Source organism: Carassius auratus, chromosome 15 (genome assembly GCF_003368295.1).
Source record: "Carassius auratus strain Wakin chromosome 15, ASM336829v1, whole genome shotgun sequence".
Taxonomy (NCBI): domain Eukaryota; kingdom Metazoa; phylum Chordata; class Actinopteri; order Cypriniformes; family Cyprinidae; genus Carassius; species Carassius auratus.
Window position 1 is genome coordinate 1948034 of NC_039257.1, and position 22540 is coordinate 1970573.

The 22540-nt window shown below is 36.2% G+C and overlaps 3 protein-coding genes and 1 long non-coding RNA gene across 4 annotated transcripts; 3 read left to right on the forward strand and 1 right to left on the reverse strand.

Moving 5' to 3' along the window:
* Positions 1-696: 696 nt before the first annotated feature.
* Positions 697-8960, forward strand: LOC113114706 (nuclear mitotic apparatus protein 1). Its single transcript, XM_026281638.1, has 17 exons — positions 697-765; positions 1227-1276; positions 1364-1449; positions 1601-1680; positions 1797-1882; positions 2532-2600; positions 2680-2770; positions 3016-3163; positions 4042-4175; positions 4265-4376; positions 4455-4560; positions 5161-5970; positions 6045-6320; positions 7529-7681; positions 7856-7957; positions 8384-8593; positions 8743-8960. Coding segments are annotated over exons 1-17 (2532 nt in total). The 5' UTR covers positions 697-764; the 3' UTR covers positions 8761-8960.
* Positions 8961-9388: 428 nt separating this feature from the next.
* LOC113114708 (NLR family CARD domain-containing protein 3-like) lies at positions 9389-16914 on the forward strand. The gene is made up of 7 exons (XM_026281639.1): positions 9389-9543; positions 9662-9746; positions 10557-10664; positions 11446-11586; positions 11676-11985; positions 12755-13001; positions 13897-16914. Exons 2-7 carry the CDS (start codon positions 9706-9708, stop codon positions 15483-15485), a joined length of 2436 nt encoding a protein of 811 aa, XP_026137424.1. The 5' UTR covers positions 9389-9543; positions 9662-9705; the 3' UTR covers positions 15486-16914.
* LOC113114711 (uncharacterized) lies at positions 16790-17953 on the reverse strand. The gene is made up of 2 exons (XR_003293775.1): positions 17827-17953; positions 16790-17475 (listed from the first exon to the last, which is right to left on the reverse strand). It is a non-coding gene; the product is annotated as an uncharacterized LOC113114711 (long non-coding RNA).
* Positions 17844-22525, forward strand: chordc1a (cysteine and histidine-rich domain (CHORD) containing 1a). The gene is made up of 11 exons (XM_026281641.1): positions 17844-18055; positions 18590-18639; positions 18866-18922; positions 19227-19387; positions 19556-19659; positions 20269-20327; positions 20778-20848; positions 20935-21037; positions 21143-21262; positions 21368-21430; positions 21509-22525. Exons 1-11 carry the CDS (start codon positions 17992-17994, stop codon positions 21674-21676), a joined length of 1020 nt encoding a protein of 339 aa, XP_026137426.1. The 5' UTR covers positions 17844-17991; the 3' UTR covers positions 21677-22525.
* Positions 22526-22540: the final 15 nt, after the last annotated feature.

A 22540-nucleotide genomic window follows, 5' to 3' on the forward strand; every position in this document is an offset into this window, starting at 1 on the left:
AAAGAGTGTTTCCATTGGTCACGTAATATATAATAGCCAATGGACGCAGAGGAAAAAGTTTTTTTTGTTGTTGTTTTTTTTAAATGACGTCATCCTATATATAAATGACTAATAAACGCCAGCTGCGTCGTTTGTTATCATTATTGATTATGTTTTGTAGGTGACAAGAATACAGCACAGGGCTGTTGTTTAATCATAAAATTACGGTAAACATCTCTCTTTCTTTAATGTATATTATACCTGCCGTATATTATATCGAAGATGAACCAAACTTGAATTGTTTGAAACGATTTATGTTTGAAACTGTCATAATTTCGTGTTTCATGTTTTAAAATGGTAAAGAGTCTTTAAATACCTAAAGTTGTGCCGGTTAATTATAGAGTTTCAATTTTTTTTTTATTTTACAATCGCTGTTATGATTATTCAGTATTTGCTTGTGTCTACGGGTTGCCAACAAAACTAACCCTATCGCGTTTTGACAGGGGTTCGCCGTGTTCCGAGGAATAAAATAAATGATTTTATTCCGGGGATCCGCTCCTACAATTTAATTCACACTCCAGGGTATAAATATCAAGTTATTGGGGTCTTTTGCTTAAACCCGCGGCAACAGTTTTAAAGGAGCCCAATTCGGCGGGAAAACAGCGGACTTGGCAACACTGACTGACATGTAATATTAATGGCTCTTGTGCGTTAGCATGTGTTTTATAGTTGATGTGTCTGTAGGCTCTGTATTTCTGCCAGCTGTGGATTTGAATCAGATCTTGAGTATGTGATCTACTGTTATTTTGTTATAAAATTATAAAGTAGCTGTCATAAGTAGCAAGGAAACACGTATTTGAAATACATTTGTATGGGTAAAATTTATTGATTTTTCTTTTATGCCATAAATCATGATATTAAGATAAGATCATGTATCCATGAAGATATATAGTACATTTCCTGCCGTAAATATTTTAAGACTTAATTATGCACTGCGAAAAACTTAATTTGAACAACTTTTTAAAGGCGATTTTCTCATTATTTTATTGATTTATGTATTTAATTTTTTTGCACCCTCAGATTCCATATTTTCAAATTGTTGTATCTCGGCCACATATTGTCCTCCTAACAAACCATACATCAATGGAAAGCTTGCTTATTCGAATCTCTATTTAATAAATGTACCCTGAGTGGTTTTGTGGTCAAGGCTCATAAATGTATGTATCATCTAAACTCTCTGTTTTAAGTGACCATCATGCAGTTGAATGAGGTGAAAGAAGCAGCGCTGTTGTCGTGGGTAAGTCGACTCTGTCTACTTTTAATGCTTTGTAGCATGCCATTACATATAAACAGATGTTTACAGACACTTATGTTCTTCTGACAGATCAACAGTGTTTATCCTGAGGAGCCCTTGACCAAAATCATCCAGATGATTGATGGCCATCGACTCCTTCAGTTTGCCTACAGAGTGTGAGTGTGACGGTTATGATAGAAATGCCGTTTCGTAACCTAATTTTTGTGTTTCTGACATTTGAATCACAATGCATCACATTCAGATTGGTCAGGTCAGTTCTTTAATTGCACTTTAAATGTAATGGTTAACGTGTGTCTTTGTTTGTAGGCAGGGGAAAGATTTCTGTGATGGTTTGCTGGTGTCACCGTCTCCTAATGTGATGGAAATGATCTTCAGTATGCTACAGGGTGAGTATTAACGCCTACTGTTACCAGTCCTGGATCACAGCGGGTCAGTGGATAATGCAGGTTGGATTCTGGGTCACAGTGGGTTTACCTTTACCTTTATTTCCTTCTACATGCAGCTGACTTCCAGTTCAGCTCGAGACAGGCCTTCCTCATGTTATGGAAAATCAGTCAGGGAGTGGATCTGGAGCTTCAGCTTGCCAAGGTGCGCTCAGTGATGGGACACCGTTTATCCTGATGTGAATAGTTCAAATAGTCTTCTGAAACTCATGCTCACAATCTACTACAAACTTTCTGTCCTACAAGTTTTTTTGGTTCATGTCTCTTTCTGCTGTGAATTATTTACAGATTTTTATGAAGTAAGCGTTAGAATAACTTTGTATTGGTACTGATATTTCAAGATGGACACTAGGTTTACATGATTATCCATATGCTTTGTTTTTTTGAGAAAAGTATGAGCTCCATATTCTCACAATATCATATTACATCACATGAGTTTGTATCACGTATCATTCCCAACAAAAAACACACATGCAAGCATTTAAGATATTGTCTAATAGTTGTATAAACAGTTGAAAATTACTTTTATTATTATTAATTTACTCTTTTAAAAAGAACTTTCAAAAACTAAATAGTTTCATGTTTTTGAAAAATTAATCTTGAGTCTTGAATACATGCAAGTAAGTCTTATTTTGAAAATGTTTCCAAATAAAGGTAAATTAATTTAATATCAAAAAGCTTAGTGCGATTCAACAATAAACAGTTTATTTTTAATTTTTTCCATATTAGAAAATACATTTGAATGCACTTTTAGTGTTGTATTGGTGTGTGTGTTTGTGTGTGTGTGTTTACAGGTGATCCTTGTTCTTTGTTATTGTGGTTTTAAAACATACAACATGGTGCCTTTGGACACAAAGACAGGGGTGAGTGTTCAGTACTGACCGACCGCTCTGTGACGTCTGTGCATTTACAAATCACTCTCTCTCTGTGTTTCTGTCTCAGTTGATGATCGCATCCATGTTTCACTTCGTAGAAGATGATGCTGATGGTCTGTCCTTAGACGAAGGCCTAGATCGATTCCTCACCAAAGCATGTAAGCAGCCACATGATCACATTTAGTAATCCACTGCCTGTAAAACAACTTTTGAGTCGATGCAAGTCTTCTGAAGAAATCTTGTTTCTCGGCTCATACACTAAAGTAGAAGTAGTTTTTAATAAAAGCAGTCTATATTCAGTTTTATAAACCGGGAAAGCTTTGCATGCTGATGTGGAGTTAAAGTAAAGGAATAAACGAGTGATGTTAATGTTTATTGATCTTCTGTCGGTCTCGTTCTCTAGCTGTCATGACTTTCTCCACTTCCAGCAGCGAGAACAGCTGCTGCTCGCCTTCGTACACCGATGACGAGTCCCTGATCTTCAGCCAAGGCCGAAACCCTCGCAGAGTTCAGTTTCAAGAGCATTTCACCGTGTCCTGCAGCTCCGTCAGGTGGGTCCTGGTAGATTGTACACACTATCACTCAACAGCCCGGGGTCAGAAAGAAAGAAACGGATACTTCTATTTATCAAGGATGCATTAAATTAATCAAAAGTGGCAGGAAAGAGAAGACTTTAAGTTCAAATGAATGCAGTTCTCTTGAACTTTTCTATTAATCAGTGAATCTTGAAAAATAAAAAGCATCAGTGTCATCTAAAATGTTAACAGTTTTCAACATTGATAATAATCAGAAATGTTTCTTAAGCAGCGAATTAGCATAGTATCATGATTTCTGAAGATCATGTGACACTGAAGACTGGAGGAATGATGCTGGAAATACAGCTGTGCATCACAGAAATACATTACATTTTAAAATGCATTCACACAGAAAACAGTTTTTAAATTGTTAAAGATTTCACTGCATTACTGATCCGATTGTATTTTTGGTAAAAAAAATATTTAAAAAGTGAATGTAAGATAATTATTTCTATATTTGAGTTGCATTATAGCTATATAATATCCAGCTCATTGTACATTTTCAAATATTGTAACTTTTTATTCATTTGGTTTTCATTATAGAAGAAACAAACAAAAATGACACCTTTACATCCACACATAAAGATGCATAGCTAATTAAAATGAAAATGCATCATTCTTTTGTGGTTCCAGAGAAAAACATACTTGCCTGGCCATCAGATAAAACATATATTTTTTGTCAAATCTTTGAGTCCTATTCTTAACCCATTACCAGTTAACTTTTCCCTTACACTTTTCTGCCCTACGATTTTAACAGATTATAACAGAATGATCTGGTCAGTTCATGGAAATGATCGGTGTGTTCACACACTGACTGTGACTGCAGTATAACACGCTCTCATCTTGATCTCCAGCTCTCCAGTGCAGGAGGTTATCAGCACGCCTCAGTTGTTAAAGAGACTCCGGAAAGAACTGGCACGTGAAGGGGATTTGAGAGACGAGCTCAAGAAAGAGCTGAACAATCAGATCGGCATCAATTTGGAGAAAGGTTTCCTGTATTCTGTCTTGAGTGAATGAGAGAAGCTGTCGTACTCTGATATGATGCCGGTTGAACTTTTCTCTCTCTTCTGCACACAGAGGGTGTGATTTCACAGTTTCAGCACCGGGTGGAGCGAATGCTGCGGGAACAAGGAGAGCTGGAGGAGGAGCATAAAGCTGCACTTCTGGAGCTCCAGGAGAAGAACGAGAGGTGAGGTGCACTAAAGGTCAAATTTGGGTTTCCGGTAATTATTTAAAAACGAATTCTTCCATACACCCTTATCCACAGAGTGCATCAGGTTGTAAAGCAATGCCAAGACTTGAAAACTGAAAACACTGAGAAAAAGAAAATGATTGATGTATTAACAAAGGAGAACCAAACTTTTGCTTCTCAGGTGAGATGCAATGTTTTTTTTTTTCTCCTTTCTGTTTTGCTAACCTGTAAAGCCAGTTTTGAGGTGAGTAGGGATGACTAGTGATGCTTAATTAAAACAAAGCAATCAGTTTTCAATGAAATAATGCAAAATAAACATTTTATTAAAAGAAAAAATGTTTTTAAATGGCCAATGGATTTGAAATTGATTAATGTATTAAAAACTTTTTTAATTCATGCTTTAATATTTAGTTAAATTAAAAAGTACAGTTTTTTTATTGTAAACAATTTCAATGTAATCCTTTTTATTTCATGTTTTAAATTGTTGTTAAAGCCTTTTTTGTTTCTATTTTAACTACATTTTATAACGTGAATTAAATAAACATTTTTAAATCTCTATTCATTATTCAATTTAAAAACATTTGTTTAATAGTATAAAATAGTTTAGTTTTAACAGATTAAAGCTTTTGAAGTGTCTTAATTTTCAAATGCATTTAAACGGTTTGTTTACTTTGTTTTAAACATGATATTGAATTTCTGTCCTTGTCTTTATGACTGTATGAATTGCTAATATGCAATAAATCAAAAGCTTCCTAACTCAAATCTGGATTTGTCTGAACAGATTTCCCTAAAAGGTGAAGAAATCTCAAATTTGAGGAACAAGTATGACACTCTAGACCATGAGCTGAAGCTTGTGAGGGAACAAAATATTGATTTAAAAGAAGTGATCAAATCAAATTGCCGAGAGCATGAGGACACGGTTAATAAACTTCAGCAAGAGCTTGACTCTGCTTCAGTTGCTTCAGAAAAAGAAGAAATGCTGGGTCTGTCAGCGGAGCTAACGTCTCTTAAAGAGCAGATCTGTCGTTACAGTGAAAATGAAGTGAAGAAACAACAAGAACGGTCTGTTTTAGAGGCTCAAAACAGTGTGTTGAAGGAAAAATGTACGTCTCTTCAGAATCAGATGGCCGAAGTGAAGGAATCGGAGCTTAAACTGGAGCTTTGCCATCAAACAATGCTAAGAGTAAAAGCTCAGGAGCTCGAGAGGACTGTGAGGGAACATCACATCGAAATCTCCGCTCTTGCCTCCGAGAGAGACACTCAAATAAATTCTCTTAAAGCTGAAATGAAGAACCAACATCTGAGATCCGAGAGGCTTCGAGCTCAGCTGGAGCTGAAGGTGGAAAAGCAAAACGGCTCCATTCTTGCTCTTAAAAACATGGCTCGACAATGGGAGCAGCAGAATGAGGAGCTCCTGGAGAAGCTGAAGATCATGTTCACACAATTACAGCATTACAGCGGTAAAAACAAGGAGGCATGGGAGATGAACAAGTCTCTCGTGAACTCCCTTCAGGCCAACAGGAGAGAAGTCGAAGATCTTCAGATGGAACGAGAGCAGGCCGAGGCCAAAGTCAAAAGCTTGGAGGCTCGGGTTGGTTTACCACAAATCCTTCTGTCTTTTTGAAGTTTCGGTGTTGTTTCATGTGCAGCTGTGTTTTGTTTTAGTTGGACTCTGCTGAAAGGCATCTGCAGGAGCTTAGGAAGATGACCGATGACACTGAGGATGTGAGATGCAGGGAAACACCGCAGGACACCAGCAGTGACCGCTTGAACTTTGAGCTGAACGATTCGTTTAATGCTAATGCACAAGATGTGTCTGGTATCGGAGTGGAGGATAAACCAGAGCATGCTGCTGACGACTGGATGCGTGTCGCAGAACTACAGGCTCGAAACAAAGCCTGTCTGCCTCACATGAAGAGCAGCTACCCGCTGGAGTCCAGGGTAAGCGTACCTTTTTCTCCAGACCCTGGACCTCATCACTCCCATTTTACATTTAACACTTACAGGGATAGTTTAGTCAAAAATGAAAATACTGTCGTTAATTGCTCACCCTTCATGTCGTTCCAAACCCATAAGACCTTCGTTCTTCTTCAGAACACAAATTAAGATATTTTTGATGAAATCCCAGAGCTTTCTGACCCTCAGTAGACCGCAAAGGTACCACCACGATCAAGGCACAGAAACGTAGGAAGGACATTGTTAAAATATTCTATGTGGCATCAGTTGTTCAACCGTAATTTTAATGAAGCAAGAATACTTTTTGTGTGCAAAGAAAACAAAAACGGTTTTATTCAATAATTCTATAGAGATCTGAGGGTTAACTAAATTTTAGAAAATGTGAAAAGGGAAAAATTGCTTTAAACCTAGTTTTTATAAAAAAAATTGAATTTGCTTGAACATTGTTTATAACAAATAGTTATATTTTTTGAGAAATGGGGGGGGGGTATTTATTAAAAAAATATTTTAAATTACTATTGTTTTTTTTTTTCAGACTGAGTTCTGTGGGTCCACTGAATCTTGTAATTAATTTATTGGTCATTTATTTGTAGTGCTTTAAAAACGCAATTTTTCTTTTTCCACACAGTATAAATGAGTTTTAAAAATGGTTAGCTGTTAATTTGATGGAAAAGTAATATTATGCAAACTATACCCATATATATATATATATATATATATATATATATATATATATATATATATATACTACAAATATAATTACAAAACCAGTCATAAGGGTAAATTTTTCGAAATTGAGATTTATACATAATCTGAAAGCTGAATAAATAATCTTTCCAGTGATGTATGGTTTATTAGGATCGGACAATGTTTGGTCGAGATAGAACTATTTGAAAATGTAGAATCTGAGGGTGCAAAAAAATCTAAATACTGAGAAAATCGCCTTTAAAGTTGTCCAAATGAAGTTCTTAGCAATGCTTATTAGTAATCAAAAATTTAGTTTTGATCTATTTATGGTAGGAAATTTACAAAATGCCTCCATGGAACCGGATCTTTACTTAATTCCCTTTATGATTTTTGGCATAAAATAAAAATGAATAATTTTGACCCATACAAAGTTTTTTTGGCTATTGCTATATTTCCAATATACATGTACTTACAGTACATGTAACTCTTTTCATCTACTCCTGTAGCCCACTGTGGGGCTTCCCTCATTCACATTAACGGATGAGGACCTACGGATGGGAGACCCGAAAGAGAGCATGCGGCGTGCAGCTTTACACCTGCATGAATCCCAGACTCTCAGACCACCAGGATCCCTGCTGCATGACCTGAACACACCTGAGGTACGACTCAACCAGGACAGAAAACACCCTGATCGACCAAATATGATCCTCCACAACAACAACAACAAAAAACACATGCAGACTTATTTCTCAATATGTGTTTTGTGATTCAATAAATTGTTCCTTTTTAAGAAATCTAGATTTTGAGTTAAGTGTAATATTGCAATCATTTAGCAGCAGTACATTGGCACAGGTGAGGCAAAGAAGTTGGCAAGCTGCATCTCTCGGACCATGATGCTTAAGAGCAGGCATGCTAACAGACTTACAAATGCTGAGGTAAGGTATTATTATAGTTTATATATGTTTTTGTCTGTCTATACAGTGGCATGCGAAAGTTTGGGAAGAACTGTTCTCAGTTTAACGGTTCAGAACAAACAAGGGACTCATGCACAACCATCACAAAACAGAAAGACAGTCGCGGATCATCCAGCTAACCACACACAGAATTAAGACACAAACTTTTGAATGGGGTTATTTTAATAATTTCAGCAATTTTTTTGTCTTGTGCACTAAATGTAAACATCTTTTATGTACAATATCTTACTCAGTACTAAATAAAAAATAACATGCATTTAGTATGATCTCTTATTTTTTGAAAATTATTCACATTTTCACAGATTCTGCAAGGGGTTCCCAAACTTTTGCATGCCACTGTATACATGCATGCATATAATTTTTCTGCCTTACTCTTTTCATCTGTAGCTTAAGGGAAGGCAGTCTGTTATGTTCACCATTGTTAACACACCAAAACACCAAAGAGGTAGCTTGCTGCAGCGAGGCCTGAAGCGTCGTAAGGAAGCCTGTAAGTCTCCCACAGCGGCCAGTCGTGCCCTGCAGCCTGCGAAGAGCACTGCTAACAGCAGATCGCCACTATCACTGAGAAAATGTCCTCGCAACAAGTCTCAGAAAAAGGTACAAAGAGCATGACCCACCATTGGAGTTGATAACAAATTGCTGTAATCATGAACCAAACTTCACTTGAGCTGGGAGTTTATGTGAGAGGTATAAGACTAATGCATGGTGCACAATTTCTGTTAAAATTGTGTTATGTGTGTGTTTAGGGAGAGCAGGAGAACTAACTCAGCTGATCGTCTTTCCTGACTGGATGTATCTGCTGTTATGTGGCAATACACTTTAGTATTGTTTAATTCTGATTTCTTTCTCCACACGTGATTTCTTACTTGTCCAGGATCGTTTAAGTTTCTTTTCTGTTCACTTTGTAAATTGATTGAATGTGTTTTTTGAATAATGTATTTAAATAAAAGATTTTTGTGATGAACTTTGTGGTGGTGTTTTTGAACGTTTCGTTTTTACTGTTGATCATCTCAAATAAAATAAATTAAAGCAGAGGTTATTTACTTTCTATGGGAATAATGTTTTACAGACGAATTCCTATTTCTTTCTTTCCTAACGTCCTTCCTTTAATGATATATATTTTTATTTACTTTTTCCTTTATTTTTCTTATTACTTTATCGTGCATTATAGACGTACTGTATACATTACGATTAATATTTATGCAATGCTTTATTACCATAAGTAAACCAGGAATGTATAAAATTTTCTACTTATTTGCTAATCTTTTGTTTAGAAGAAAAAAAACATTGGAGAACTGAAATGCGTTGCAATTTAAATTTAATAAATTTAATTTTGCGCCGTCTTTTCCCATTCGCTACTGAAACGGAAAGTAAAAGTGACGTCATCTGAATGATCGGAGACGACTCTCCTGTCGTTTAGCGAGGAAGCACAGTCTGTCAAGGCCTTGGCTTTAACGGAACTCCTTTCTTTTTTTTCTTTTTTTTTTACTAAATTCATCGAATTGACTTTTAAATAACGTCAGTTTAACATTAGAACGCTGTTTTGGGTAAGTTTTTGTCGCCTTAGTTCACGCTTAAGATTGATATCGCTCAAATATTGTTTTCAGGCGACGAGTTTCCTCATCATGCGATTATAATCGATATTTTTTCCACTTTCTTCGGTAGAAGCTGTGTTGTAATCGGTTTGTAAGGAGTCTATAACCGTCATCATGAGTAATTTCGGGGACGATAGTGATTCTGAGGTGGATCGGTAAGTGTCTCGAGGTTTTGACGGTTGGTTCTTGCACAACCGGCCTGTTTACCTTCGTTTAGCTAAACCGGGTTAGCGTTAGCTTGTCTGCAAAGACAAAGAACCTAAGGATGTCCTAAAATCAAAATAATTAAATCCAAAACAACAATTAGATAGACTAAACACGCTGTAAATAGTGACTGTGGCAGGTATTAAGTGACACATTACGTTATATTAATAAATCCTCGTCTAACCTTGGTGTAATAGTTCAGGTTTGTATCTGAAAACACCGTAAAGTATACCTTTTTGTTTGTTTCCGTATTACTGAAATATATCGTTCTCACATTCTAGAATCATTTTTCGTTCCAATTCTGTTTATCATTTCATTAAAAACCAGCAAATCGTGCATCTTCCTCAGTTTTTGGGAAGATCAGCAGGGTTACAAGGGTTATTGTGAGGAGACACATAATCTGACTGATCAAATATCAAGCCACTTTATCAAAAAACAACATTTCTGTCAGTGAAATCATTGGGATTGAAATACAATATGCATTTAAAGAAGCATAGACTTTGCTAGTTTAGATATTTGAGGAACTGCTCAGGCTTGCATGAACACTAGTGGTATGAATATGAAGATTTCGCTTTGATTTTGAAGCGTATTAGATTCCAGCCAAGCATTTTGAGTTCAATTGGCCTCAGAATTACAGGTGTTAGTTTTTGAGTTTTGTGCAGGGACTGAGTTTCCATTTCTTGAAAGGATTTCAAAGCAGACACATGCTTGTTTCCTCTGCTGGTTCTATGTTTTAATGTTGCTGTTAACTGTATTTTAAGGATCATGACGGACCGGCCACCCAGCAGTTATGGCTCCATGGAAAGTGATCATGAAGATGAAGAGGAGGATGAATTTGAAGAACCTCCGCAAAAACTACCTGCAACAAGGTGTGGTAATATACAACAACACACACACTAAAAAAAGAATTGGTGTCTCATTCTGTTAATAATAATAATAATAATGATTCAGATTAGAACTGTTTGGATATGACATCCTTGACAAATTGTCAATCATGACAAAACCACAAATGACTTCCTTTTAAGTGAGAATCATACCTGTTTTTAAACTTAACTCAAATGATGTCCTTTCCTTTTTATTTATTTTGTTCAAATTGATTCATTTATTGTTTTGAAGTAAATGAATGAGATAATTTTTATGTAATTTATTAGTTTGTTTTTGTTGAAATAAGTATTTTATGCTCACCAAGCCTGCTTTTATTTAATCGAAAATATACTTAAAGCAAAATTATAAAATGCTTTGAAATGAATTTCAATAAGTTTTCTTCTGGATATAAGTAAAAAGGTATTTTTTCCTGTAATGCACAGCTAAAATTTGGTCACAATTTATTGTAAGGTCCAATTCCCACCATTAACTAACCATTAACTATGCCTTTTGCTTCAGTTAACTCCTAATTTGCTGCTTATTAATAGTTTATAAGGTAGTTGTTGAGTTTAGGGTATTGTGTAAGATTATGGATGTCATGCATTATATGTACTTTATAAGCACTAATAAACAGCCAATATGTTAATAATAGGCATGCTAATAAGCAACTAGGTATTAGTAAGAATTGGACCTTATTCTAAAGTGTTACCTATTTTTTTATTTTTTTTCTGCATAATTCCAGTCTTGGTTCATTTATGTATTTACATCATGCATGTGTATTTTCAGGGTCAGGCTTTACCGCTCCGATTCGCCTGAGACTGCGATTACTGAACGTACGAACACAAACCAGTCCAGTATATACAACGATGGACCGGTCCTCAAACCACAGTACTCAGTGCACGGAGCAGATTCTTATGGCCAACACAGGTAACCACATCCACAACACACACACACACACGAATCTTAATGTTTCCAATTAAGCTATGAGGATGATTTTCACAATTCTTGTCATTCAGCATTTACAGAGAGCCGTCGATCGCGGAGCCGCCTGAGCTTCAGAGTGACGTAAGGACAGAAGCAGCGATGGATGGAGAGCAGAACGACAGAGACTCGGAGATGAATGAGAGAGAGCCGCAGGAGCAGCAGAATGAAAGCGCTGAGATGGAGCAGGAGGAGCAGGCAGAGGCCACAAAAGACGACGATGATTTTGATGAAATTGTTGTAGATTTCGAAGAACCCAAAGATCCTCCTCCTCCTTCAGCAGAAGGCTCCGGGCTACAGTTTCAACACACGCACAGCTCCCTCGCCATGCCCCATGTGATGAGGGTCAGTAGATGTTTTTTTTCTGTTCGTGATGAGATTCTAAGAGAAGGAAACTTTGAGAAACTTAAAGCCTGACGTGAAATAATAGTCTGAAAAATCCTTTTGAAATGTATAGATCTTTTAATGGCTCCTGTAGTATGATAGTGAGAATACAGTGCTTATAATTGAGAATGAAAAACAGCTCTATTTTAATAATTTTATTTAATTTTTTATAAATTATTTTAATTATTTTGGTGCAGATGTTGATATTTATGTGGGGAAAAAAATAAGATTTGCTCTCAGAATTAGAATTTTATATCTGCTAGACTATTTACAAAAAAGATCTATTAATTTCAGTTATGACTATTTCCCAAAAATATGACATGATATTTAAATCCGCAAAAAGACGAGCTGGAAGTGGACATTTGTACCGTCAAACTAAAGGTTATTGCTACGGATTTAAAATTGCAGAAAATGTAACCTGATTTGAATTTTATGATGGATAAAAGTTTCGGAGGCAGTGTGTAAATGTGAGGTTATGCATTATTTTTTAGCATGCAAAAATGTCAAATTGACCTTTTGAGAGATTTCTCAATGACCTTAAGACTTGAACTTGCTAATTGTCTAAACTTTCACTAGAAAAGGCATGTAGTAGATTGTGCTCAACAGGTTTTTCAATTTGGGGCCATTAACATGTAATTTTAGAGAGCGATGTGAACAAAGGTTTGTTTCTATAAACCTGTTTGATTCAGGATCCTTCTTGTGTTTTTTTTTGTCTTTCTGTCTCCTTCAGCAAATGGTGAGGTGTCTTAACCAGCTCCATCCGTCAGATATCACCTATTTAAAGCGCTCTCTGAGTACTAACTGCAGATTCAAGAAGTATTCCTCAAAGATTGCTGATTTTAATGACCCGCTGGATCTGGCCGATAAAATGATCGAGGTCTGCGGGCTGGGAGAAGCTCTGCATATGACCATACGAGGCATACAAAATGTCGGAAACGACGTTCTGGCGGAATACCTGAGGAAGACCTGCAGAAGAGGTACAGCAGATTCAACTTTTTTTTTTTTTTTTTGGGAGGAGCTTGACAGACTTGGCAGACTCCTAAAATGCTTACTGAGTTTCATGCACAAAAAAAAGGAAAATGTCAATTGTCTCATAATAAAATCATTATGTTGCCAAGATAATTTACATGTTGCCTGTCATAGACAGTGGTTAAGAAAATGTCTTTTGTAAGAAAAAATTGGGAGGCGTATTCTGAAACGCATTTAAATAGGTTATTAATGATAAGTAATGGGATAAATGTGTGTTTTATGTAGTAAAAAATTATTATTATTATTTTTTTATCCTTTGAATGTTAGTTTAGAAATGTTGATGACAGTATTTAGAAGATTTAAAGTCTTTTTTTTCTTTTTTTTTAATGTTTAAAATGTTTGTATTATGTTATAAAAGCTTAGTCACTTTCAGCAACAATAAAATATCTTCTAGTCTTTTTTTGCTCATCCAAACTGGAATAAAATATAATTTATAATGATGCGCAGCTGTATTTTCATCATTCCTCCAGTCTTCAGTGTCATTCCTCCAGTCTTCATTCTAATATGACGATTTGCTGCTCAAGAAACATTTCTGATTATTATCAATGTTGAAAACAGTTGTGCTGCTTCATATTGTTGTGGAAATACATTAGATTCTTTCAGCATTAATTGGAAATGGAAATCTCTTGTAACATTGAAATTGTATTTTACATCACATATGGAAGGAACAACATCCAACATTATGCATTAGAATCTTTTTTTATTTTATTTTTTTATTTAATATAAATCTAGCAAAGTTCATTTAAGTATAGAATGTGGTGTAAAATAAACCTGGTAATGTGTAAAAACTTCTTTTTTATTTATATTCAGTCCCTGATTTTCTTTTGTTTTGTTTCCTTCCAGCCGTGTTACAGCATGACCTGAAATTAGCCCACGACCGACGCTATTACTACCTCTACGAAGGCCGATGTCGTCCAGGACGGCAGCGCTACATCAGCGACGTCTACGTCGAGCCCGTAACAGTCATCAGAGGCATTAGGGAGCCCATCAACCTCGAGAATGAGGTCTACAAGATACCATATACCATCGAGGAGACCCAAATCAGAGCCGCCGATATATTTCGACCCCTTCCTAATGAACAGAAACCCATCCGTACGGTCATGATGACGGGAATTCCCGCCTGTGGTCTAACGGTGGCCGTGAATAAGTTCATCATTGATTGGAAGGAGGGAAAAAACAATCAGGATTTTCAATTAGTCTTCCCTTTGCCAGCAAAAGAGCTGCACCTTGGGAAAGATGGAAATCCGAGCTTCCTAGAGCTCCTCGGTAGCTTTTTTGCAGAAGCCGATGACATTAAATTCATCGAGAAGCCCGATTGCTTGAGTCTCTTCATCATTGACGCTCTAGAACTTTGCAAACACAACCTGGACTTTAAAAACAATGAAGTTATCACAAGCGCCAGGGAGAAAGCACCATTAGATGCCCTTCTCACAAGCCTAATAAAAGGCACTTTGCTTCCTAACGCTCGAGTTTGGATCACCAGCCATGTCACTGCCTCCCACCGAATTCCTTCAGAGCTAATCGACAGGTATGTAGAGTTAAGAGGATTCACGGATGAGAAGAAGAAAGAGTATTTCACCAAAAGAACCACTGACCCTGAGCTCGGGAGGAAGGTTTATAACCACATGAAGCGCTCCAAAGCCCTTGAGGTCATCTGCCACCTTCCTCTCTTCAGCTGGATGGTGGCGTTCATCTTCGAACGAGGGTTTCTAGATCCCGATTACGGCAAACAGCCACCTGGCATCACGACGTTTTATGCCCAGTTGATCGTCGTGCAGATGAACCGATCCTTCGAGAAGTACCGCGGCTGTAACGTTGAGGCACAGAAGTGGAGGGATGAAGATAAGTCGTTTATTGAGATGATGGGGAAAATGTCCTTTCAGTTGATAAAAGAAGGTCGGGATTGGTTTACAGTAAAAGATTTGGAGTCTGTCGGCCTGACCTATGAAGATTTGCGCAGTCGCGATGAATTAACCACTGAGGTCAAGCGAAAGAGCGAAGACATTCGTACTTGGATCTTCAAGTTTGTTCACCTTACCGTTCAAGAGTATATGGCCGCCATGTACGTCTATGTAGCGTTTAGGAAACATGATAAAAACGAGATCGAACAAAGCAAAATGTCCTGGTTTCAAGGTCAAAGTAAGGATCGGCCTGTGATTGAACTGTACCGTCCTGCCATCGACCGCGCGCTAGCGTCTCCCAATGGTCATCTGGACATGTTCCTGCGCTTCCTGATCGGATTGGTGACTCCAGGGACTGAGGAGAACCTGCACGGATACCTGCTGAGTCACTACCACCCCAAAGCCAAAGGCACAGAAGAGGTGGGCAAATACATCAACAAAAAAATTAGCGATAAAAACACCGATCCTGACAGGAGAAGAAATCTGGAGTTGTGTCTGGTGGAGCTGGAGGAAGGCAAACAGGGAAGATGAGAAGAAATAAGAGAGCGTTGATCTGTTAAGCGGGACTGTGAAACACTAAACTAAACGCAGTGTCCCACAGGAACGATTCAGTTAAAGGGATGGTTCACCCGCTCATTATTTATAATTCTGGTCAAAAGTTTAGGATTCATTTGGATTTTTTATGTTTTTGAAAAGTCTCTTCCGAGGCTGCATAGATTTGATCAGAAACGGTGATTTTGTGAAATGTTATTTTGGTTTAAAATAGCTGTTTTCATTTTGTGTGCATGTTAAAACTTAAGTAGTAATGCAATCACTACTCCAGTCTTCAGTGTGATACTTCAGAAATCATTCTAATATGCCGATTAGTTATTGTCAATATGTTTTCTTTTCTCCAAGTTTAATTGACGAATACAACATTTGAAACTATCTTTAATGTAGCATTAGAAATGTTTCTTGCAAAGCAAATCATCATATAAGAATGATTTCTGAAGATCATGTGATTCTGAAGACTGGAGGAATGATGCTGAAAAAACAGCTGCACATCAGAATTAAATTATATCTTAACATGTATTCAAATAGAAATGCTTTAAATTCTAATATTTCGTTTCACTTGGTTTTACTGCATTTTAGATCAAAAACAGAAGAGATTTTCAGAAAGATGAGACAAAAATCCTAGAGATACCAAACTTTTGATTAGTAGTGTACATCAATAACATCTTTGGTCACTGCAGATTTTATTGATTGGGAGAATACTTTTTTCTTTTTGTTTTTTGTTCTGATAAAATCCACTGATTTGAGAGAGACAGTGGTGTGTAAATGATAAATTCAGTTGGGTTAATGGGGTGAGCTGTTCCTTTAACTCTTTTTGGTGTTGTGAGCCGAGAACATCAGTTTGCTTGTTTGAGTCGGTATGATGATGTGCTTGCTTTAGACTTTCTTCAACTTGAGCCAATGAGAAAAGCTAATTATAGCACTAATAAATGTTTAAGTTACACCGTGCTTCAAAGGGATGTGCACTTTAACAACAATCCCTGCTTTCCAGAATCACAAGTATCTTAAGAAGAAAACATTCATTAAACAGTAACGTGAATAATTATAGACTATTATCCTGACACAGCAGCATGATATTATGTTTTTATTCATTTTTCTTTGCTTAAATAAGCAGTTGTTGTTTTTCAGATTTTAAGAAATCGAGAGAAATAAGATATTGATAGATTTTACTTTCATCATTTGCTTCAGATTTACACTGTTAAAAATGTTCTGTTAGTCCGGTCCGTGGATATATACTGACAATTGATGAATTTGAGAGAAAGTAGTATTTAATTAGCTGTTTCTTTTTTTTTTTTTTTTTTTATAAGAAGAGTGTGGGTTGCAAAGCCAAAGGTTTGCCGATTCATGCATGATCATCACCACTGTGTCCATGACAAACATTTATAATAAAAGTGTCTTGTGGTGGAGTCATGTTTCTTTCCATATAGAATTTATAAAAAAAAAAAATTAGCATGTCATGTACCTCTAAATAAAATGTATATGCATTCTTTATAGCAAAGGTGTTTATATATTTCTATAAACATTTGCAGTTATTTGGAACTTTCATGCATTTTTTAAAATCCAATTATTATTTTTTATGAAATATTTTTTCTAGGCTTATTGACTCGTAACTAAAAACAATTAATACTGTAAGTAAGTTTAGTGGCCAAATGTTGCCCCATGATTAAAATAAAAATGCAATTAAATGTGTAATTTATTCATATATTTTATTGCAAATATCATAAGTTGTTTAAATAACACAGTGCAGTTATTGGTGTTGGTTGGATAGAGCCCCCAGGCTAAAATCTAGTACAGAATAAAAATCGGGTTTTCCGATTGCCGATGTTGCCCGAGTCCCCGCCATGTGCTGCATCGGATATATGGTGGAGAACGTTTCGGCTGAAAACGTTTATACGGTTCTTCCTCTAGGAGGCGCTTTGAGGTCCGGAAGCCTACAGTAGTCTTCCATCTCCGCCATTTTTTTTTCTTTCTGTTTTTGGAGACACTTGTACGATACAAATCTTAAACCATTAAATTATTTTAATATCACAGTTGCATGTGTCAGTAATGTAAATCTGTCTTAAGTATTTTTTTAGAAGATTATCCAGCGTCATCTGTTAATCGTAAGTGATTGTGATTGGTCCATCCTGTCTTAAGGTGAGAAAAGTATCATGTATCAAGTGATCTACTAAAAAAAAAAAAACTGCAGACAGTAATTTATATTACATTTAATGATCACAAATATAAACTTTAACGGCCGTCACATACACAAAAAAAACCTGACTTGTCAAAATAAAAAAGCACCCAATTTGTAACACCTACTTCCGTTCTACTCACTCACCATTTCTGTTCCTGCGGCGCGTGTCGGAAAAGTTCGCGAATTTTCCCGAACGCCTCGCGTGAGTTTCCGGCAGAGAAGCAATCCAGCGTCTAACGCAGCGCAATATAATAAAAACGGCGTTTTTAAAGGTTGTGAATACTTGATTTGTGTCGTGAAGTGTCCGTGATGTCCGTGCTGTGTTATAATAAAGGCTGCGGCCAGAGGTTTGATCCAGAAAGCAACCCTGAAGGTGAGTGTTTATCATGAACTTTACTAATCATCTAAAGTCTGCGCATTCATTTGTAAGTTATACAGCGCTATTAAATATTTACCTTTTCTGTTTGAGTGGGCTTCCATGGTTTTCTGTTTGTGCTTAATGCATAAATATAAATAACCCTGCTTTGTTCATTGTTTATGATTTAGCACATGCGTTTATGTTCATTTGAACTGCATTGAACAGTATGATGGCTCTTACATGACAAAGCACTGCTATATAAGTTACATTTGAAAGTCATACACAATCATAATACATGATAGTTAATGGAAATGTCACACAACTTTGCGTTATAATTTGCTTTATTTTTTTTAAAAGAAGAATACACTAAAGAGAAACTAAGTAAATATCTAAATTAATAATAAAGAAGTAGTATATAGAATAAATAATATTATTAATAATAATTATAATCAGAAATGTTAAAACGGGAGATTGAATGAATTTGCATGCATAGATGTTTGATTATCATGTATTGTTTATTAGTTTTAAGTGTAAAATCATGTTTTGCAGATGCATGCACGTACCATCCGGGAGTTCCTGTGTTCCATGATGCTCTGAAGGTGAGTGTTTGAATATCCCAGGTATAGAAATATTCATTCTTCACATAATTGTCTATATTGCCATATCATTGAAAACAATGTTATCTCATACTATTCCTTTGCACAGTTGCAAATAAAATGCATATTGATTTTATTTTGTACTATTTACTGGCTGTTATTGGTGTCAGTGTTGAGAAAATATTTATTTAGTTGTTTTTTTAATGTTATTTCTCTCTGGTTTCTTCAGGGTTGGTCGTGTTGTAAGAGACGCACGACAGACTTCTCAGATTTTCTTAGTATTGTGGTAAGTGGCTCAGATCCCAGATCTTTTAAAGTTTAGTGAAACCTTTTATACTTAAATACATGTGTCATTCTGGTCTAAATGCATGCTTTGCATTTGATTCTCAAACAGTTCCTTTTGAAAAAAGTTCAATTATTTTCTAACCAGAAATCAGAACCGAGTCAAATTCTTTCCGAATCTTAGTCTCAGATTTATCGCAGAATTCTAGCATTAAAATAAAGCTATAAAATCCCCGTTCTAGCAGATTCGTCCATGCATGTCTCATCATCTCATCTCTGAAATACCTCCACTTGCTTGTTTTTGTCAGGGCTGCACTAAAGGTCCTCATAACAGTGTGAAGCCTCTGGAGCCTGTGAAACCAGACGTGAAGGTCTCTGGAGAGAAGAAAGAGCTGGAGGATCTCAAACCCAGGTTTAACGAGTACGTCATCCAGGCGCCCAAACCGCTGGAGTTCATACAGAGACCCAGGTGACTCCTCATCTTCATCTTCATCATTATTAGACACTCGTCTTCTGTAGAGCTGCTTTAGAGCTGAAATAGAATCGTTTTCCTGGTTTCTGAGTTGTGCAACATTAGCAGGTTTGTATTTTCTAGTCTGAGATGTTTTGTCTCTGATAAATGTGCTGCTGTGTCCAGCTCTGATGAGCCGCTGGTGGAGATTCAGAGGAAAGTGGCTCCGTCTCTCAGTCAGGCGCTCGAGAAGCTCAGACTCGCCGGCGATGAGCAACCTGAAGAAAAAGGTAACGCTGCACCAAAACGAAGCTTGTCCAAGGTTTTTGATTCATTCTCATTTTATTTAAACCCATAAGTTGTGCATTTCGAAAAAAGTGGTGAATGGAATCAATATATTTATAGCAAATTAAATCAAGTGAATCCAGTTCTGTGTTCTGAAAATAGAAATGAACAGACTATATACAAAAAAAGATAAAACTCCTTAAATATTATAATTTTACAAATATCAAACTGAAAGATTTAATGTAATTATTTATTTATCCTTTTTTCTTTGTTTATAAAAAATAATTTTGTTCAATTATAGTATACAGTTCATTTGATTATTATTGTTATTAAGATGTTATTAAGTGTTTAGATCTTGTACTCTTAAGTTTGCCTTGAATATTGGTTTGGATGCCGAAATGGCATTAATTAAAATGAAATAAACAAAAAAATAAGTAGTTTATATTATCTAAATATCATTAAAATAAATGATATAAAATATATTAATCCAAAATATATATTACTTATTTAACTAATATACTTTTAAATAAATATAAATAGTTTCTCATTGTATTTTGATGGCTGTTATGGCTGTTGCATGCAAAACCTGAACCGAATGTATTTGTGATTTCCAGACGAGGACGGAGGTGAGGTCAAAACGGGGACGACTTGTAAAAATGGAGGCTGCTCGAAGGTTAAAAAAACATTTGTTATAGATTTATTGTGCACAAAAAAGAAGAAGAAAAAATTGTACCACTGTACAATAAGGTCTTATTAGCTAACATTAGTGAATGTGTTAATAAAGAGCAATGCATTTGTTACATCTTTGTTTAATGATAATTAATTACATGCATATTAACATTAATTAGTTACATTTATACATGAGTTTATTTGCAAAAACAGATAACTATAAATAACGATAAATCATGTTTTTATTGTGTTAGGTAGCTGTATAACTGCAGTTTGACTGATATTTATTAAATGCACAATAAAAAAAACATGATTTTTGTTATCTGTTTTTGCAAATGAACTCTCTCATTTATATATGTATTAATATATCCAATGTTAGCAAGTGAAACCTTATTGTAAACCCATTTTTATAATTAAATAAGCATGCTTATATTATGTGATCCTAAATTATCAGACATACAATGGACCGAAGACTGATGAGGAGATGTGTTCATATCATCCCGGGGTGCCCATCTTCCACGAGGGGTGAGGAGCATTTACAGTATAAACAACGCTGGTCGGCGTTTTGTGACAGTGTTTTTAATAAGCATGCATATAAATTCCCATTTCAGGATGAAGTACTGGAGCTGCTGTAAGAGGAAGACATCAGATTTTAACTCCTTCCTGTCTCAGGAGGGCTGTAATAAAGGATCACACCAGTGGAGGAAAGACACGGTGAGCTGCGGCATCACACACACACGCACGCACACACACACACATCAGGTCAGGATGATGCAATGTACGGTGGTTCTCACATGCATGATGTTTCTTGTCCTCCAGGGAAAGAAAGTGGCTCCATGTAGATTTGATTGGCACCAGACAGGAAGTCAGGTGACCATGTCCATCTATGCCAAGAACTCGAACCCTGAGCTCTGTTCTGTGGAAGCCAACAGCGTCTCCGTGAGTGTGTGTGTGTGTTATATCACACATGTGTTTATTTTAAAGTTAACTGTAGCATTTTCCGTCACTGTGTTGTTTGATGAATGATGTGTAATTTATCTGCAGCTCAAAATACATCTAAACTTTGAGGGAGATAAAGAGTTTGAGCTGAAGATGAATCTGTGGGGCGTGAGTATCATGAGCCATCATTTATCTGCTGTATATCAATAGAGATTTTCTGAAAGGAGTTATTTCTGTGCATCATAGGTGATTGACATCAGTAAGAGTGTCGTTAACATGATGGCTGCTAAAGTGGAGGTAGTCATGAAGAAGGCGGAGCCTATGACCTGGGCCCGGCTGGACCTGCCGCCTCCGAAGCCTGAACCGACCAATGAGAAGACAGAGAATCAAGACGGAGAGCGAGTGATTGCTTGACGAGCCGGACGGAAACCTGCAGTCACCTTACAGTCACCACACACTGTTCAACTAAGAAACGCGAAGAGATTATTTATTCAATTCATTAGAAAATGATAATATCGGATGAGCACGACAACAGTAGACTATTTAATTTGACGTGAATGAAAAGCTGTGAGTGATGGAAGTACATTTAAACAATCCCTCATTATAATTATCAATGGTAAAAATGTTGTATATTAGTTGTCTTTAACTGTTGATGACGTTTATATAACATCAACTTTTACAATTTGTTTTCACCCATCAGAAGTTAAAAGTTTTCTGGATATTTTTGTCCATTGTAAATTTGCAATTACATATTTCATTGGGTGAACAACTAATAAGCATAACCATCTCTCACAGCCTTGTTTTCATTGGCGTCAGATTTAATATGTCATCAATTTCTACTCAAGTCTTTCTTGAACGGTTTCAGATATCATTTGTTTTTTTACTTGAAGTACCATCATTATTAGCTGAGGATTTGGTTTAGACTTGTTTTCACGGTCTCTGTCTGTAATGTGGTCGATTCTTCTAATACGTGAGTGTTGTCAGCATTTACACAGGCAGATAAACTTCTTTTTGTTTGATTTTTCCATTTCACGTTGTTGTCTGATTCACAGCCTTCTGAATTCTCATAATTTCCTCTCATGCACTTTCACCTACTCTTTTGCTCCTGTGAACACATGCCGTGTAGACTTACTCAGGTTTGGTTTAAATCCAACTAGAAAAAGCGCAGTAAATCATGAAAAACCATGCATTTGCATCTGAATTGATCTTTTATGGCACTGTCTCATGTTACTGTAAACATTAAATCATTGTACCGTACTCTCATATTTGTCTTTCTGT

Excerpts from the sequence above, each read along its gene's own strand:
- LOC113114708 (XM_026281639.1), top strand. The coding sequence starts at position 9,706 with ATGAGTAATTTCGGGGACGATAGTGATTCTGAGGTGGATCG. Across the intron at positions 9,747-10,556 it reads AGTGATTCTGAGGTGGATCG|GATCATGACGGACCGGCCAC; the intron begins GTAAGTGTCTCG and ends CTGTATTTTAAG. Across the intron at positions 11,587-11,675 it reads GATTCTTATGGCCAACACAG|CATTTACAGAGAGCCGTCGA; the intron begins GTAACCACATCC and ends CTTGTCATTCAG.
- chordc1a (XM_026281641.1), top strand. The coding sequence starts at position 17,992 with ATGTCCGTGCTGTGTTATAATAAAGGCTGCGGCCAGAGGTTTGATCCA. Across the intron at positions 18,923-19,226 it reads CAGATTTTCTTAGTATTGTG|GGCTGCACTAAAGGTCCTCA; the intron begins GTAAGTGGCTCA and ends TGTTTTTGTCAG. Across the intron at positions 20,328-20,777 it reads AAAATGGAGGCTGCTCGAAG|ACATACAATGGACCGAAGAC; the intron begins GTTAAAAAAACA and ends CTAAATTATCAG.
- LOC113114706 (XM_026281638.1), top strand. Across the intron at positions 4,176-4,264 it reads CGGCATCAATTTGGAGAAAG|AGGGTGTGATTTCACAGTTT; the intron begins GTTTCCTGTATT and ends TTCTGCACACAG. Across the intron at positions 5,971-6,044 it reads TCAAAAGCTTGGAGGCTCGG|TTGGACTCTGCTGAAAGGCA; the intron begins GTTGGTTTACCA and ends GTTTTGTTTTAG.